This window comes from Onthophagus taurus, chromosome 5 (genome assembly GCF_036711975.1).
Source record: "Onthophagus taurus isolate NC chromosome 5, IU_Otau_3.0, whole genome shotgun sequence".
Taxonomy (NCBI): domain Eukaryota; kingdom Metazoa; phylum Arthropoda; class Insecta; order Coleoptera; family Scarabaeidae; genus Onthophagus; species Onthophagus taurus.
This window is the reverse complement of record NC_091970.1, coordinates 7,560,646-7,580,088: the sequence shown is the minus strand read 5'-3', so window position 1 is coordinate 7,580,088 and position 19,443 is coordinate 7,560,646. Positions and strand designations below refer to the sequence as shown.

Sequence of the window (19,443 nt, the reverse complement as noted above, 5' to 3'; positions counted from 1 at the left end):
AATATTTTTAGTTCTCCCAGATACCACATCAACAGATTTAGATCAATTAGGTTTAGTTTCATCCCAAAATCACAACACCTCTCATTCGCAAGCAACACCACACTCAACTTCTTTGCTTGTGCCAAGATACACTTCGTCGAATCACGATTTTCAAGTTTCCGGGCCTAGGAGTTTATCGGATAATTCTAGTGCAGCTGAAAGTCCGGTGCAGGAAGATTTACTTAGTCAAAGTAGTGTTGGGGTGAATCATAGTAATAATACAAATTTTGGGCTCCATCAAAATATGACCCCCACCACTTATTCATCAACGAATTGTAATAATTCTTTGTATCCGGTTTTGCCGGCGAGTCTTCTTTACTCCCAATTATATTCGGCGGCTAATCAAACCCATAATTTTCATTCTTTGCATTCTCATTCATCGCAAGGTCACCATAACGATCTTCAAACGGTTATGGATCAATTATCAACCACGAATCAACGGAGTCAAATGCAAGGTAGCACGGAAATTTTACTCACAAATAATGGAACTTGCGCAGCGGCCGCTCAAAGACAAGATGATCACACTAGACTTGCCACAAATGCGAGTCAAAGGGGTCCCCAACAAAATACAGATGCTGTTTGGAGGCCGTATTAAAAAAAAATCTTTTTTAATTTTAGATTATTAATGAATTTCGTGCAATATTACTTGGGCATATTGTTAAATTGTTATTGGAGTTTGTATATATAGATAAATGTTGCTACCTCCGGTGTACATTCAGCAAAATGATTAGAATAAGATTTTATTGTGTATATAATATTGTATATATTTAAGTAACTTTAGAATTAAAATGTAGTAACCCGAAATTTCTTTTTATTACTTACTAACTATTAAAGGTTTATAATAATGTTTTGTCTTACTAAATTAATTTTTTTTTGTTACACCAAATTGGGTTGTTAACAAATTTAACGTATACGTATGAGGTATTTGTAAATTAACACACAATGTAATATAACAACGATTATAAATAAATAATAAATATTTATAAAGATTTTTTTTTCTTTGTATCTCAAAAACGTCCCTATATCCTATTAAGAAAATTAAATTTCACCTGGTTAAAGTCGATTATGGTCTTATATATGAAGGTCAAGGTGATTTTTTTTAAATTTTAAGTTTTCGACATAACCCAATTTAAGATATTTTTTTGCATGCTCTTTTTTGAAAAATAAAGTTGGTATAAATATTGGAAAAAAGAATGAAATGTTAAAGGATATAAAATTAATTTCAAATTAGATTCGGGAAAAGAAATAATATTTGAGAAAATTAAGCAAATTAATAATAAAAATTATAACATGAGTATAAAAGGAATAAAATTAATAGCTTATGGAGAATTTTGTTATTTCTAATAGTGATAGAATGCCAATACTAGGGTTAAAAAGTTGTGAAAAGTTAAATTTAATACAAAAAATAGATTCAGTAGATAAAATGAAAGATAAACAACTATTTGTAATCAATTTTCAAATGTTTTTCAAGGAATAGGGAAATTTTCAAAGTTATATAAAATAAAAAATGATGTAAAACTTGAAAAAAGATTAAAAATTGAATTAAATGATTTAAATAAAAGTAATAAGAATAAAATTTGCTACAACTTTTGTTGTAAAAGTTTTTTTATATCATTCTCCGATTCCCGAATGCTACCATTGGCACAGTAAAATAACGAAATTTATCAAATTTTCATATTTTTGCTTTTTTCTCAATATCTATACATCTGAGAGCAAAAGCGCAAGAGAGCAATATTGTTTAGAATAGAATTTGCTACAACTTATGTTGTAAAAGTTTTTTTGTATCATTCTCCGATTCCCGAATGCTACCATTGGCACATAGTAAAATAACGAAATTCGTCAAATGTTCATATTTTCGCATTTTTCTCAATATCTGTACATCTGAGAGCAAAAGCGCAAGAGAGCAATATTGTTTAGAATAAAATTTGCTACAACTTATGTTGTAAAAGTTTTTTTATATCATTCTCCGATTCCCGAATGTTACCATTGGCACATAGTAAAATAACGAAATTCATCAAATTTTCATATTTTCGCATTTTTCTCAATATCTGTACATCTGAGAGCAAAAGCGCAAGAGACCAATATTGTATAGAATAAAATTTACTGAAACTTTTGTTGTAAAAGTTTTTTTATATCATTCTCCGATTCCCGAATGTTACACTGATAACTAGTAAAACAACGAAATTTATCAAATTTTCATATTTTTGCATTTTTCTCAATATCTATACATCTGAGAGCAAAAGCGCAAGAGAGCAATATTGTTTAGAATAAAATTTGCTACAACTTATGTTGTAAAAGTTTTTTTATATCATTCTCCGATTCCCGAATGTTACCATTGGCACATAGTAAAATAACGATATTCATCAAATTTTCATATTTTCGCATTTTTCTCAATATCTGTACATCTGAGAGCAAAAGCGCAAGAGAGCAATATCGTTTAGAATAAAATTTTCTACAACTTTTGTTGTAAAAGTTTTTTTACATCATTCTCCGATTCCCGAATGTTACCATTGGTACATAGTAGAATAACGAAATTCATCAAATTTTCATATTTTCGCATTTTTCTTAATATCTTTACATCTGAGAGCAAAAGCGCAAGAGACCAATATTGTTTAGAATAAAATTTGCTACAACTTTAGTTCTAAAAGTTCTTTTATACCATTCTTCGATTCCCGAATGTTACCATTGATAACTAGTAAAACAATGAAATTTATCAAATTGTCATATTTTTGCATCTTTCTCAATATCTATACATCTGAGAGCAAAAGCGCAAGAGAGCAATATTGATAAGAATAAAATTTGCTACAACTTTTGTTGTAAAAGTTTTTTTATATCATTCTCCGTTTCCCGAATGTTACCATTGGCACATAGTAAAATAACGAAATTCGTCAAATTTTCATATTTTCGCATTTTTCTCAATATCTATACATCTGGGAGCAAATGTGCCACAGAGCAATATTGATAAGAATAAAATTTGCTACAACTTTTGTTGTAAAAGTTTTTTTATATCAATCTTCGATTCCCGAATATTACCAATGGCACATAGTAAAATACGAAATTCATAAAATTTTCATCTTTTGTCATTTTTCTCAATATCTGTACATCTGAGAGCAAAAGCGCAAGAGAGCAATATTGTTTAGAATAAAATTTGCTAAAACTTTAGTTCTAAACGTTTTTTTATATCATTTTCCAATTCCCGAATGCTACCATTGGCACATAGTAAAATAACGAAATTCATCAAATTTTCATATTTTCGCATTTTTCTCGATATTGATGTATCTGAGCGCAAAAGTTCAAGAGAGCAATACTATCAAGAATAAAATATGCTACAACTTTTATTCTAAAAATTTTTTTATATCATTCTCCGATTTCCGAATGTTACCACTGATAACTAGTAAAACAACGAAATTTATCAAATTTTCATATTTTTGCATTTTTCTCAATATCTATACATCTGAGAGCAAAAGCGCAAGAGAGCAATATTGTTTAGAATAAAATTTGCTAAAACTTTAGTTCTAAAAGTTTTTTTATATCATTCTCCGATTCCCGCATGTTACCATTGATAACTAGTAAAACAACGAAATTCATCAAATTTTCATATTTCTGCATTTTTCTCAATATCTATACATCTGGGAGCAAAAGTACCAGAGAGTAATATTGATAAGAATAAAATTTGCTACAACTTTAGTTCTAAAAGTTTTTTTATATCATTCTCCGATTCCCGAATGTTACCATTGGCACATAGTAAAATAACGAAATTCATCAAATTTTCATATTTTCGTATTTTTCTCAATATCTATACATCTGAGAGCAAAAGTGCAAGAGAGCAATATTGTTTAGAATAAAATTTGCTACAACTTTTGTTGTAAAAGTTTTTTTATATCAATCTTCGATTCCCGAATGTTACCATTGGCACATAGTAAAATACGAAATTCATAAAATTTTCATCTTTTGGCATTTTTCTCAATATCTGTACATCTGAGAGCAAAAGCGCAAGAGAGCAATATTGTTTAGAATAAAATTTGCTACAACTTTTGTTGTAAAAGTTTTTTTATATCATTCTCCGATTTGCGAATGTTACCATTGACACATAGTAAAATAACGAAATTCATCAAATTTTCATATTTTCGCATTTTTCTCAATATCTGTACATCTGAGAGCAAAAGCGCAAGAGAGCAATATTGTTTAGAATAAAATTTGCTACACCTTTTGTTGTAAAAGTTTTTTTATATCATTCTCCGATTTGCGAATGTTACCATTGACACATAGTAAAATAACGAAATTCATCAAATTTTCATATTTTCGCATTTTTCTCAATATCTATACATCTGAGAGCAAAAGTGCAAGAGAGCAATATTGTTTAGAATAAAATTTGCTACAACTTTTGTTGTAAAAGTTTTTTTATATCATTCTCCGATTTGCGAATGTTACCATTGACACATAGTAAAATAACGAAATTCATCAAATTTTCATATTTTCGCATTTTTCTCAATATCTGTACATCTGAGAGCAAAAGCACAAGAGAGCAATATTGTTTAGAATAAAATTTGCTACAACTTTTGTTGTAAAAGTTTTTTTATATCATTCTCGGATTCCAGAATGTTACCATTGGCACATAGTAAAATAACGAAATTCATCAAATTTTCATATTTTCGCATTTTTCTGAATATCTATACATCTGAGAGCAAAAGTGCAAGAGAGCAATATTGTTTAGAATAAAATTAGCTAAAACTTTAGTTCTAAAAGTTTTTTTATATCATTTTCCAATTTTGAATGTTACCATTGGCACATAGTAAAATAACGAAATTCATCAAATTTTCATATCTTTGCATTTTTCTCAATATCTGTACATCTGAGAGCAAAAGTGCAAGAGAGCAATATTGTTTAGAATAAAATTTGCTAAAACTTTAGTTCTAAAAGTTTTTTTATATCATTTTCCAATTCCCGACTGTTACCATTGGCACATAGTAAAATAACAAAATTCATCAAATTTTCATATCTTTGCTTTTTTCTCAATATCTGTACATCTGAGAGCAAAAGTGCAAGAGAGCAATATTGTTTAGAATAAAATTTGCTACAACTTTTGTTGTAAAAGTTTTTTTATATCATTCTCCGATTTGCGAATGTTACCATTGACATATAGTAAAATAACGAAATTCATAAAATTTTCATATTTTCGCATTTTTCTCAATATCTGTACATCTGAGAGCAAAAGCGCAAGAGAGCAATATTGTTTAGAATAAAATTTGCTACAACTTTTGTTGTAAAAGTTTTTTTATATCATTCTCGGATTCCAGAATGTTACCATTGGCACATAGTAAAATACGAAATTCATAAAATATTCATCTTTTGGCATTTTTCTCAATATCTGTACATCTGAGAGCAAAAGTGCAAGAGAGCAATATTGTTTAGAATAAAATTTGCTACAACTTTAATTTTAAAAGTTTTTTTATATCATTTTCCGATTCCCGAATGCTACCATTGGCACATAGTAAAATACGAAATTCATAAAATATTCAACTTTTGGCATTTTTCTCAATATCTGTACATCTGAGAGCAAAAGTGCAAGAGAGCAATATTGTTTAGAATAAAATTTGCTACAACTTTAATTCTAAAAGTTTTTTTATATGATTCTCCGATTTCCGAATGTTACCATTGGCACATAGTAAAATAACGAAATTCGTCAAATTTTCATATTTTCGCATTTTTCTCAATATCTGTACATCTGAGAGCAAGAGCGTAAGAGAGCAATATTGTTTAGAATAAAATTTGCTACAACTTTAATTCTAAAAGTTTTTTTATATCATTTTCCGATTCCCGAATGTTACCATTGATAACTAATAAAACAACGAAATTTATCAAATTTTCATATTTTTGCATTTTTCTCAATATTTATACATCTGGGAGCAAAAGCATCAGAGAGTAATATTGATAAGAATAAAATTTGCTACAACTTTTGTTGTAAAACTTTTTTTATATCATTCTCGGATTCCTGAATACTACCATTGGCACATAGTAAAATAACGAAATTTATCAAATTTTCATATTTTCGCTATTTTCTCAATATCTGTACATCTGAGAGCAAAAGCGCAAGAGAGCAATATTGTTTAGAATAAAATTTGCTACAACTTTAATTCTAAAACTTTTTTTATATCATTCTCCGATTCCCGAATGTTACCATTGGTACATAGTAAAATAACGAAATTCGTCAAATTTTCATATTTTCGCATTTTTCTCAATATCTGTACATCTGAGAGCAAAAGCGCAAGAGAGCAATATTGATAAGAATAAAATTTGCTACAACTTTTGTTGTAAAAGTTTTTTTATATCATTCTCCGATTCCCGAATGTTACCATTGGTACAGAGTAAAATAACGAAATTCATCAAATTTTCATATTTTTAAGACATAAATCATTTATTAACTCCTCAAAGTAAGGTCAAGGCGATTTTTTTTTAATTTTCACATTTTTGGCATAACCCAACTTAAGAGATTTCCTTAGATCTATATCAAACCCCATTATTTAGATACAAATTCATACAATAGAATCTTTTAGCTTTAATTTGAGATATGAATCATTTCCCAATTCCTCAAAAAATAATAAACATCTATGAAGCAAACTAAATTCGTCCTGTTTAGACTCGATTGTGGTCGTTTCTATTACAGATTAATTTCGTTCGTAACTTACTCCGGGCAGAGTGCGGCAGTCACGAAAGGGCAGGATATTTGCGATACTGCGCCGCGTACAGCCACATGGGGCATTGTTTGGCCGCTTAATGCAATTGCCGAACCAGATTTGGAGTGGTTGTAGCCGTGGCACGTACTGTGCACCTGTCACCACTAATTAGTAGCCTATAACGACCGGACCCGTTGTCAATTAACCCTAATAAACAGACGAGAGAACGGTGAACCAGTGAAACATCACCGGACTAGAGCTGTTGTCCCTCTTGATACTTATTAATTAGAAATTTTCGCATTGTTTCGAACATACTTTCGTTGTACCCCAAATTTCTAAAAGTCACATTCTTCCATCCCTTTTATACTTTCAGCAACTTGAAACTGACCGCCAGAGAGAAATTGTAGGTCCAGAACAAAGCGAGCTCAAAAAAAAAGTCTACACAGGAACGCAAGCGTTTCAGGAATTCCACAAATATTTTAGGTCTTGAACGAAAATGATTTAATACGTTCTGCCGGCGAGCCGTGGAGGGTTGATTCTTCGCGGGGGTTGTTTACAATAACTCGACCCCACTTGGAATAATAATCAAGTGCTCCCAGTTTACGTGAGGACGCCGTTAGAGGTCGTTTCATTTACTAAGACGCATTCCCCAAGGTGTAATAAGAACACAATCTTGATTAACACGTAGTACATCCTCTATTTAACCCTTTCCGTCTTTCTCATCGGCTTTAGCATCGCCTCAGGGGGTTGTAGCTCAACGTACAAAAGCTACATTGCAGATATGAACCCCTGATAAGGTAAGGAGTTAAAAGATAAGATAAGGGGTGTGTGTGCTCTTCACGATTTATAGTTTGGATTTTGATTATATATCTTTATAATTTTATTAAAGTCTCCCCCTTTTAATCTCTATTCAATGAAAAAACCGATTTGTTCTCGAGATATGAATTTTTTAAATTACAAGAAACGATTTTTCTAGAGTTTGTTTAAAAAATTTGTTAAAAATTGATTTGAAATTATTATCACTTATCAATGAAAGTGTGAGCTTTTCAACGAAAAAAGCCGCTTTCGAAAATAATTTTTAGTTTCGGAGATATGCATGTTTAAAGTTGGTCAAAAATTTTTGGTTTTTTCCATATTTAAGATTGATTTTAAAAATTTATTAAAAATCGATTTTTTTGAAAAATCATTACGCAATTCTGAAAAATTATCAATAAATTTATTCTCTATTCAATGAAAAAAACCGATTTGTAAAACAACCTTTAGTTCTCGAGATATGAATTTTTTAAATTAATAGAAACGCTTTTTTTTTATTTTTAAAAATTTTCGTATAACCTAAAAGTGTCAAAAAAAGATGCTAATTTAAAAATTCTTGGAAGCCGTATTTATTGAAATTAAGGAATAAGACTTGTTCTAAATTAAAGCTCAAAGCTTTCTCTTTAAAACGATGTATAATAATCGTTGGGTTGGATTAGAAAAATATTGAGAAAAAAAATGTTGAAATAAAACTTACATTTTCGTATAAACTAAGTGTCAAAAAAAAGATGCTAATTTAAAAATTCTTGGAAGCCGTATTTATTGAAATTAAGAAATAAGACTTGTTCTAAATTAAAGCTCAAAGCTTTCTCTTTAAAATGATGTATAATAATCGTTGGGTTGGATTCGAAAAATATTGAGAAAAAAAATGTTGAAATAAAACTTACATTTTCGTATAACCTAAAAGTGTCAAAAAAATATGTTAATTTAAAAATTCTTGGAAGCCGTATTTATTGAAATTAAGGAATGAAACTTATTTTAAATCAAAGCTCAAAGCTTTTTCTTTAAAATGATGTATAATAATCGTTGGGTTGGATTGGAAAAATATTGAGAAAAAAATGTTGAAATAAAACTTACATTTTCGTATAACCTTAAGCGTCAAAAAAAAGATGTTAATTTAAAAATTCTTGGAAGCCGTATTTATTGAAATTAAGGAATAAGACTTGTTCTAAATTAAAGCTCAAAGCTTCTTCTTTAAAACGATGTATAATAATCGTTGGGTTGGATTGGAAAAATATTGAGAAAAAAAGTGTTGAAATAAAACTTACATTTTCGTAAAACCTAAAAGTGTCAAAAAAAGGTGTTAATTTAAAAATTCTTGGAAGCCGTACTTATTGAAATTAAGGAATAAGACTTATTTTAAATTAAAGCTCAAAGCTTTCTCTTTAAAACGATGTATAATAATCGTTGGGTTGGATTAGAAAAATATTGAGAAAAAAATTTTTGAAATAAAACTTACATTTTCGTATAACCTAAAAGTGTCAAAAAAAGATGTTAATTTAAAAATTCTTTTAAGCCGTATTTATTGAAATTAAGGAATAAGACTTGTTCTAAATTAAAGCTCAAAGCTTTCTCTTTAAAACGATGTATAATAATTGTTGGGTTGGATTAGAAAAATATTGAGAAAAAAAGTGTTGAAATAAAACTTACATTTTCGTATAACCTAAAAGTGTCAAAAAAAAGATGCTAATTTAAAAATTCTTGGAAGCCGTATTTATTGAAATTAAGGAATAAGACTTGTTCTAAATTAAAGCTCAAAGCTTTCTCTTTAAAACGATGTATAATAATCGTTGGGTTGGATTAGAAAAATATTGAGAAAAAAAATGTTGAAATAAAACTTACATTTTCGTATAACCTAAAAGTGTCAAAAAAAAGATGCTAATTTAAAAATTCTTAGAAGCCGTATTTATTGAAATTAAGGAATAAGACTTGTTCTAAATTAAAGCTCAAAGCTTTCTCTTTAAAACGATGTATAATAATCGTTGGGTTGGATTGGAAAAATATTAAGAAAAAAAATTTTGAAATAAAACTTACATTTTCGTATAACCTAAAAGTGTCAAAAAAAAAGATGCTAATTTAAAAATTCTTGGAAGCCGTATTTATTGAAATTACGGAATAAGACTAGTTCTAAATTAAAGCTCAAAGCTTTCTCTTTAAAACGGTGTATAATAATTGTTGGGTTGGATTGGAAAAATATTGAGAAAAAAAATGTTGAAATAAAACTTACATTTTCGTAAAACCTAAAAGTGTTAAAAAAAAGTGTTAATTTAAAAATTCTTGGAAGCCGTACTTATTGAAATTAAGGAATAAGACTTATTTTAAATTAAAGCTCAAAGCTTTTTCTTTAAAATGATGTATAATAATCGTTGGGTTGGATTAGAAAAATATTGAGAAAAAAAATGTTGAAATAAAACTTACATTTTCGTATAACCTAAAAGTGTCAAAAAAAAGAGGCTAATTTAAAAATTCTTGGAAGCCGTATTTATTGAAATTAAGGAATAGGACTTGTTCTAAATTAAAGCTCAAAGCTTTCTCTTTAAAACGATGTATAATAATTGTTGGGTTGGATTGGAAAAATATTGAGAAAAAAAATTTTGAAATAAAACTTACATTTTCGTATAACCTAAAAGTGTCAAAAAAAGATGTTAATTTAAAAATTCTTGGAAGCCGTATTTATTAAAATTAAGGAATGAGATTTGTTCTAATTTAAAGCTCAAAGCTTTCTCTTTAAAATGATGTATAATAATTGTTGGGTTGGATTAGAAAAATATTGAGAAAAGAAATGTTGAAATAAAACTTACATTTTATTTAACCTAAAAATGTCAAAAAAAGATGCTAATTTAAAAATTCTTGGAAGCCGTATTTATTGAAATGAAGGAATGAGATTTGTTCTAAATTAAAGCTCAAAGCTTTCTCTTTAAAACGATGTAAAATAATTGTTGGGTTGGATTGGAAAAATATTGAGAAAAAATTTTTTGAAATAAAACTTACATTTTATTTAACCTAAAAGTGTCAAAAAAAAGATGCTAATTTAAAAATTCTTGGAAGCCGTATTTATTGAAATTAAGGAATAAGACTTGGTCTAAATTAAAGCTCAAAGCTTTCTCTTTAAAACGATGTATAATAATCGTTGGGTTGGAGTAGAAAAATATTGAGAAAAAAAATGTTGAAATAAAACTTACATTTTCGTATAACCTAAGTGTCAAAAAAAGATGTTAATTTAAAAATTCTTGGAAGCCGTATTTATTGAAATTAAGGAATGAGACTTGTTCAAAATTAAAGCTCAAAGCTTTCTCTTTAAAACGATGTATAATAATTGTAGGGTTGGATTCGAAAAATATTGCGAAAAAAAATGTTGAAGCAAAACTTACATTTTCGTATAACCTAATAGTGTCAAAAAAAGATGTTAATTTAAAAATTCTTGGAAGCCGTATTTATTGAAATTAATGAATAAGACTTGTTCTAAATTAAAGCTCAAAGCTTTCTCTTTAAAACGATGTATAATAATCGTTGGGTTGGATTGGAAAAATATTGAGAAAAAAAATGTTGAAATAAAACTTACATTTTCGTATAACCTAAAAGTGTCAAAAAAAGATGTTAATTTAAAAATTCTTGGAAGCTGTATTTATTGAAATTAAGGAATAAGACTTGTTCTAAATTAAAGCTCAAAGCTTTCTCTTTAAAACGATGTATAATATTCGTTGGGTTTGATTGGAAAAATATTGAGAAAAAGAATTTTGAAATAAAACTTACATTTTCGTATAATCGAAAAGTGTCAAAAAAAGATGCTAATTTAAAAATTCATGGAAGCCGTATTTATTGAAATTAAGGAATAAGGCTTATTTTAAATTAAAGCTCAAAGCTTTCTTCTTAATATGATCTGTAATAATCACACCTAATAACCATTTATCATATTTTGAACAACAAAATTCAACAACACTACTTTTCACAAAACTTCTAACGTCACATCTGGACGAAGAAGTTCTAGAGTGCGGATTGTGTCATTTTTTATACAGATTCTTTCTTGTATAGTAGAAAGTACCGACATGACAGCTCTAAATGCGCCGAATAGATGATTCATTTATTAAAAGTTGTCTATTTGCCGATTTGTCGATTTCCATTTGCCAAATGGTGCATCCACGATATTTGAACTTTTCAGTGATCTTGCTGTTCTCTATCAAACTTGCGATGGCAGAAAGATATTTCTGCTAAATCCTTGAAAAGACACTTCAAGGAGAGAAGCACATGGGATATTTAGATAGGCTAACTAAATTCTGTTCCATTTAGCTATGCAGACAAAATTTTAAAAAATATTTCATGACATTACGAAAGCAGACACTATTCATTTTCGATCCTCATTTCAGTAATCTCTAATCACCTCGGGGCGGGTTGGAAAAGCGAAATCAAACAAGCATCATCGCCAGACAGAGAAGGATGAATAGAATATTGCCGAGACTACCAATACAGAGTATCAAAGCGACCGCAAATTTCCCATAGACAGCCTCCGGGAGAGCTTTTAAATTTTTCTCTTCACTCTAGCGCAATCTGTGAACGTCTTGCGAAACTCCCCGTTTCTTACATCGCATCTTAAAGGGTACGGAAAATAGGGGGCAGAAAAGTTCCCGGCTGAAAGTCGGAGCTTTTCTTAACGAGTGCGCGTTCGTAACGTTTCGTGGAACATCGCGAAAAATCAATACTCAAGGTAAGAATGTTTTTGTTGCAACTTGATTATAGAAGTATTTTTTTTGTTTATAATAATTTCTTTGTATAAATTAAAAAATTATTTTAGAGAAAAATTAAATCAATTTTTTGCGATTTGCTAAATTTAAAAGATGCAAAATCCGATCTTAGCGCGGTCCCAAGAAAGGGGGGAGTTTTAAGAGAGTATTTCTTTACGACGTTTGTCTCGTCTTAAAGTACACTCAAGTTTCTCCCCTAGACGTTAGAGTGCGTTGGTGAGAGCTTTTTTTCTTATCAAAAAAGCTCTCATTAAAGATATCGTTTATTGATAAAAAAAATTTATCGTTTTGTGTTATATATGATAAGTCTCAACACAAAACATTTTGGGTTAAAAGCTCTCCGTGTGGTTAATCGAAGCTCCAACGAGCTTTCATATTCCAGCGTCTCGACGCACCTTTCCTTGCGGTTGGTTTGCGGTTAGACTAGGCGTGGCTTTGCGGTTAGAAGACGATTTCCGATTGGCTGATATGGTTTGCGGTCGACGCATGTGGTCGATTATAACATTTTTATTGGGGAGCTTTCAAGTCCCTTTTGCGGTTGGGTTAAGATTTTCGCCTCGGATAGGTGCTGTTTTGCTTCTTTTCGACCAACCGTTAGTGTTGCGTTGGGAATTTTTCTCATTTTCAGTGATGTAATAAAAGAAGCTTTCAAAGCTTTTCCGAATGGACGGGGTCTAATTCTGGGGAATTTAGCGGGACCTTACGGATCTCGTTTCAATTACGGATTGTCCGCCGTATAAGCCGGTCGAGAGCTTTCGCGTGAGCTTTGATCTCTCCGACGGACTTGGAGTTCTTGCAGATGTCTTTCGGACCGTGCGGATCGATTGGCCGTAAAAGGGCTTCTCGTTTGATCTTAAAAAGGGCAAGGGCTAATGTATTCAGTTATACGTATGGGTTATGTGGAGCTTTCATTTTTTTATGTTAAGGGAAAAAATTCTCCACCTCCATCTTTTTCTCTTCTTTCTCGTTGCTGCTGCTGCTGTCGTTGCGTTCCCAACAATAATTAAAAATTATGACCGCCAAACGGACGCGGACGTCGGGGATAGCACCATCCGGGTTGGGGGCGGAGGCGGCGGCGTCGGTAGTGGTGACGGTAGGGATGGGGTGAACCTCCCCTACGGCGAAACCCCCTCCTCCGCCACTTGCGGCTCCGCAGCGCGGCGAGCGGCGACCCGCGCAACTTCAATGCAAGATTTAATTAAATCCCAGTCTTGATTTATTGTCGCTTCCAGAGAATATCCTGGAAGCTGGCGGGGGTGGAGACGATGGAAGGGAACTTTCACCCCCGCCGCACCTTCCTTCCGTCCTTTGCTACCCAGTATTTCGAGCTGCTTCTTTCCACCCCCTTCACGACCACCCCGCATTCGTTCCTCTGGACCTGGGAGGGTGAGACGAAAATAGCAACCTCCAGATCAGCAATGCCTAAAAAATAGAAAAAGGGGGTACCGATTAGGGCAGAAACTTTAACTCAGTCGAATATTTTGTTTTAATTCTCAAAATAATTATAAAGTTTTGATTAAGTAATAATTTATATAACCCAGATATAGGCAGAACATTGCACACCACATATTAAAACTAGATATTGCTAATGTATGACCAGACTGCTTCTTATTCTGCTTATAAAATACTAGATACATGTTACAGATTATTAGATACAGCTGGCAGAAGACTATATATTGCTTACAGACGATTAGGTATTGTTGGCAGAAGACTAAATACTGATGCCAGAGGCCTTTATACTACTCCATTCCGATTCGCGGAATATGGAATGTCTGCAGCATAAAGCTAAATACTGGTAATAGAAGAAGAAGCTTTCCTTATATATCCTGCTAGCACAAGACTGCAAAGAAGACTACAAACAAGACTAGGAAAGTGAAAATAAAAAAATTAATTTCTCGTAAATCGTATTTTTAGGTTATAAAAGAAGTATTGAGGTTGGATTGTACCAAATTTTAAATTTCCAAGGTAAATAATTTCTAAGATAAAAATTTTTAAAAATCGCCCTATATTTGACCTAATAAAAATTCTAATAAAAATCAAATAACCGAAATTTAAGAAACGACTCTAATGTCAAATTAAACCTTAAACTGTCTTCTTTAAAATGATATATACGTGGTTGTTCCGACTTGAACTAATTTTTATCAATGAATTTTTAAAAACAACCATGCAATATTAATTTTTGCTATAAGTAGAAAAAAAAATGTTAAAATTCAAAGAATCGTCGAAGCTTTATTTTTGAAATTTAAGAAACGAGTCTAATATCAAATTAAAGCTTAAATTGTCTTCTTTAAAATGATATATAGGTGGTTTTTCCAATTTGAACTGATTTTGATCAATACATTTTTGAAAACAACCGTGCAACATCGATTTTTTCTATAAATAGCAAAAAAGTGTTATAATTAAAAAAATCGTGGAAGCTTTATTTTTGAAATTTAAGAAATGAGTCTATTATCAAATTGAACCTTAAATTGTCTTCTTTAAAATGATATATAGGTGGTTGTTCCAACTTGAACTGATTTTTATCAATACATTTTTAAATACAACCGTGCAATATCGATTTTTTCTGTAAATAGCATAAAAGTGTTATAATTCAAAAAATCGTGGAAGATTTATTTTCGAAATTTAAGAAACGAGTCTAATATCAAATTAAAGCTTAAATCGTCTTCTTTAAAATGATATATAGGTGGTTGTTCCAACTTGAACTGATTTTGATCAATATATTTTTGAATACAACCGTGCAATATTGATTTTTGCTATAAGTAGAAAAAAAATGTTAAAATTCAAAGAATCGTGGAAGCTTCATTTTTGAAATTTAAGAAATGAGTCTAATATCAAATTGAACGTTAAATTGTCTTCTTTAAAATGATATATAGGTGGTTTTTCCAATTTGAACTGATTTTTATCAATACATTTTTGAATACAACCGTGCAATATCGATTTTTTCTATAAATAGCAAAAAAGTGTTATAATTAAAAAAATCGTGGAAGATTTATTTTCGAAATTTAAGAAACGAGTCTAATATCAAATTAAACCTTAAATCGTCTTCTTTAAAATGATATATAGGTGGTTGTTCCAACTTGAACTGATTTTGATCAATATATTTTTGAATACAACCGTGCAATATTGATTTTTGCTATAAGTAGAAAAAAAATGTTAAAATTCAAAGAATCGTGGAAGCTTCATTTTTGAAATTTAAGAAATGAGTCTAATATCAAATTGAACGTTAAATTGTCTTCTTTAAAATGATATATAGGTGGTTTTTCCAATTTGAACTGATTTTTATCAATACATTTTTGAATACAACCGTGCAATATCGATTTTTTCTGTAAATAGCATAAAAGTGTTATAATTAAAAAAATCGTGGAAGATTTATTTTCGAAATTTAAGAAACGAGTCTAATATCAAATTAAAGCTTAAATCGTCTTCTTTAAAATGATATATAGGTGGTTTTTCCAATTTGAACTGATTTTTATCAATATTGATTTTTGCTATAAGTAGAAAAAAAATGTTAAAATTCAAAGAATCGTGGAAGCTTCATATTTGAAATTTAAGAAATGAGTCTAATATCAAATTGAACCTTAAATTGTTTTCTTTAAAATGATATATAGGTGGTTATTCCAACTTGAACTGATTTTGATCAATATATTTTTGAATACAACCGTGCAATATTGATTTTTGCTATAAGTAGAAAAAAAATGTTAAAATTCAAAGAATCGTGGAAGCATAATTTTTGAAATTTAAGAAATGAGTCTAATATCAAATTAAAGCTTAAATTGTCTTCTTTAAAATGATATATAGGTGGTTTTTCCAATTTGAACTGATTTTTATCAATACATTTTTAAATACAACCGTGCAATATCGATTTTTTCTGTAAATAGCATAAAAGTGTTATAATTCAAAAAATCGTAGAAGATTTATTTTCGAAATTTAAGAAACGAGTCTAATATCAAATTAAAGCTTAAATCGTCTTCTTTAAAATGATATATAGGTTGTTGTTCCAACTTGAACTGATTTTGATCAATATATTTTTGAATACAACCGTGCAATATTGATTTTTGCTATAAGTAGAAAAAAAATGTTAAAATTCAAAGAATCGTGGAAGCTTCATTTTTGAAATTTAAGAAATGAGTCTAATATCAAATTGAACGTTAAATTGTCTTCTTTAAAATGATATATAGGTGGTTTTTCCAATTTGAACTGATTTTTATCAATACATTTTTGAATACAACCGTGCAATATCGATTTTTTCTGTAAATAGCATAAAAGTGTTATAATTAAAAAAATCGTGGAAGATTTATTTTCGAAATTTAAGAAACGAGTCTAATATCAAATTAAAGCTTAAATCGTCTTCTTTAAAATGATATATAGGTGGTTTTTCCAATTTGAACTGATTTTTATCAATATTGATTTTTGCTATAAGTAGAAAAAAAATGTTAAAATTCAAAGAATCGTGGAAGCTTCATATTTGAAATTTAAGAAATGAGTCTAATATCAAATTGAACCTTAAATTGTTTTCTTTAAAATGATATATAGGTGGTTATTCCAACTTGAACTGATTTTGATCAATACATCTTTAAAAACAACCGTACAATATTGATTTTTACTATAAGTAGCAAAAAAATCATAATTTCAACGTTTCAAACTTTGAAGAAATAACCTCGAATATCATAAACGTCAATTAAATTTCCTTTCAAATCCTTTTTATCTCAACTTGATATCTCAATTAATTCTTGAGATACGACTCTTTAAACATTACCTTTTCTGATTAATATTTGTGATCGATATCAAAATAGTGTAACTAGGAAATTTGAAGATTTAAAGAGATGACCTTGAACGCGTTAAATATAGATTAAATTTGCTTTCAAATATTTTTTAAATCAAATCGATATCTCAATTAGTTCTTGAGATACGATCGTTTCAAGATTGATGTTTTTTAACTTAATCTCGGTGTTGGTAATTTAATCAAAAAATCATAATATCAACGTTTTAAACTTTGAAGCAATAACGTTGAACATCATAAAAGTCAATTAAATTTTCTTTCAAATGCTTTTTAAATCAAATCGATATCTTAATTAGTTCTTGAGATACGACTGTTTAAAAATTGGTACTTTTTAACTTAACCTCTGTGATGGTGATTGAGTCAAAAAATGATATCTTCAACATTTTAAGCTTTGAAGAAATAACCTTGAACATCATAAAAGTCAATTAAATTTCCTTTCAAATGCTTTTTATCTCAACTTGATATATCAATTAATTCTTGAGATAGGTCTCTTTAAATGTTGATGTTTAATAATACATTTTTAAAAACAACCGTCCAAAATCGATTATTACTATTATTAATGTATTAATCAGATATTAATCAGATATATTATTAGTATAATAATATAACCAAACCAAGTTATTCATTATTTTTTTTTTAAATTTTGCATAATCGTATTAATCGTAGGTGAGGTTATGAATAATAATTATAGAAATTTATTTTTGTATCAATAAAATGTTGTAAATATGATAGATTCATTATGTATTGTTGGCCGTTTACGTTTTTTATTGTATTTAATCCATGTAAAGTCGATACGAAGTAATTTTGTAGAATTTCGACAGTGACATAACCTCAAATTTCATTTTTCATTAATTTCTTATTGTAATTCATATTTGTCCAGTTGATATTATTGAAAATGATAATCTTAGCATCTCAAGGACGAAAACCATCCATTATATGGGAGTTTTGATGAAGAATTGGACGAAAATCCGTACATTAAATATTTGAATATATTTTTGAAGCTGGACGTTGAAATCTAAAAGAAAATGTTCCGAAATCAGCAAAATAAAGTTAAAGCAATAAAACTACAACATTTCGTGCATAAATATTGTTAAAATAGAAACTTTAATAATTTTTGATAAAATTTAATTGGTGACATTTGACATTTCAAAGTTGGTAGTACCGGAGAAATTTAAATGAAGAATTTCAAGTTGAAGAATTTAACCAATCAGAAAACGTTATTTAAAATGTTCTAGCAATAAACAAAAGAAATTGGTAGATTTTAGTGTGATTTCGAACGTGATGAGGAGTGCACGCTAATTTTGTCCGCGATTGTTTAAAAAACCACAACAAAAGTTAGGTTACTTGTCAATCACCATTGTGACATAACCTCAAAAATAGTAAAGTTATTGTTTAATAAGTTAAAATAAGAAGATTAATAAATAATAAACAAGAAAATGAACTCTTACCTGATCCAATTAATCCATTCCGAAGAATTATTTCAATCCAATCAAGAATCATTTTTACCGATTCCATTGAAGAGTCCAAGGTTCCTTATCCGAGAACTTCAATAATCTACAAGATAAGCTAAGTTATAATTTTCAATTTCATTATTATTCCTTGTTTTTATTTTAATTTTCTTTTGAAATTTCACTTACCTTAATTACGATTAATTTGAGTTATTATTTTGTTTGGTTATGTTATTACAATTTCATTACGTATCATTCAATTATTAAAACCGGTTAATTAATTTACTTCGTATTAACGACAGGTTAAAAGATAATATTATTAATTATTTCACTGAGAGTTTTGTTATTTATTTTTGTACGCATTTACTCAAGCGTTGAACCCACAAATAACCCTGAAGACTCACGCTTACCTTACCTGAGTCGTTTGACAAATTGACAACGTTGTAGAACAGTGTTGAAAGTTAAATTGAATTTAATTTTTTTTTATTGTTGTTTTATGTGTTTTTATTGTTATATTGATTTTAACTATAAGTAAGAAATAATGTTAAAATTCAAAGAATCGTGGAAACTTTATTTACGAAATTTAAGAAACGATTTTGGCATCAAATTAAACCTTAAAGTGTCTTCTCTAAAATGTTACATAGCTTGTTATTTCAAAAATAAAAATATGTGTAATCTGTTAAGTTTTAGATATTTGATGGTAAATTTGCTGATCCTTTTGCACTTAGGCGAAGTGACCACCATAACTATAATAATCGTTGGTGCATAATCCCCAGTTATGGTCCATCATGCCCGTTTGAGGGGGTGACTAAATTTTCCATAAAGCCCGCTCCATTAGTATCCAAATCCGGCATGCATAATACCTAATACGTTCTCCGGGCTTCCGTTCTTCCTCTGGCCGGCCATCTCCTTAATCTTGTGCGTTGCCATGAATACATAAACGCGGAATA

General features: G+C 29.3%; 1 protein-coding gene and 1 long non-coding RNA gene across 4 annotated transcripts in view; one reads left to right on the top strand and one right to left on the bottom strand.

Moving 5' to 3' along the window:
• LOC111419177 (Runt related A) overlaps positions 1–1,022 on the top strand; it is a 34,368-nt gene extending 33,346 nt beyond the window's left edge. For both annotated transcript variants that reach the window (XM_023051950.2, XM_023051948.2), the window contains exon 6: positions 12–1,022. In XM_023051950.2, the coding sequence (XP_022907718.2) occupies positions 12–634 (623 nt within the window). In that variant the 3' untranslated portion in view covers positions 635–1,022. The remainder of the gene's footprint in view (positions 1–11) is intronic.
• Positions 1,023–11,389: 10,367 nt separating this feature from the next.
• LOC111419178 (uncharacterized) lies at positions 11,390–18,916 on the bottom strand. Of its 2 annotated transcripts, XR_002706912.2 has the most exons (4): positions 18,683–18,916; positions 18,494–18,599; positions 17,805–18,060; positions 11,390–13,687 (listed from the first exon to the last, which is right to left on the bottom strand). It is a non-coding gene; the product is annotated as an uncharacterized lncRNA (long non-coding RNA). The 2 variants fall into 2 exon arrangements; XR_002706911.2 differs by lacking the exon at positions 11,390–13,687 and having other exon boundaries at positions 17,713–18,060; positions 18,683–18,914.
• Between the last annotated feature and the right edge of the window lie 527 nt (positions 18,917–19,443).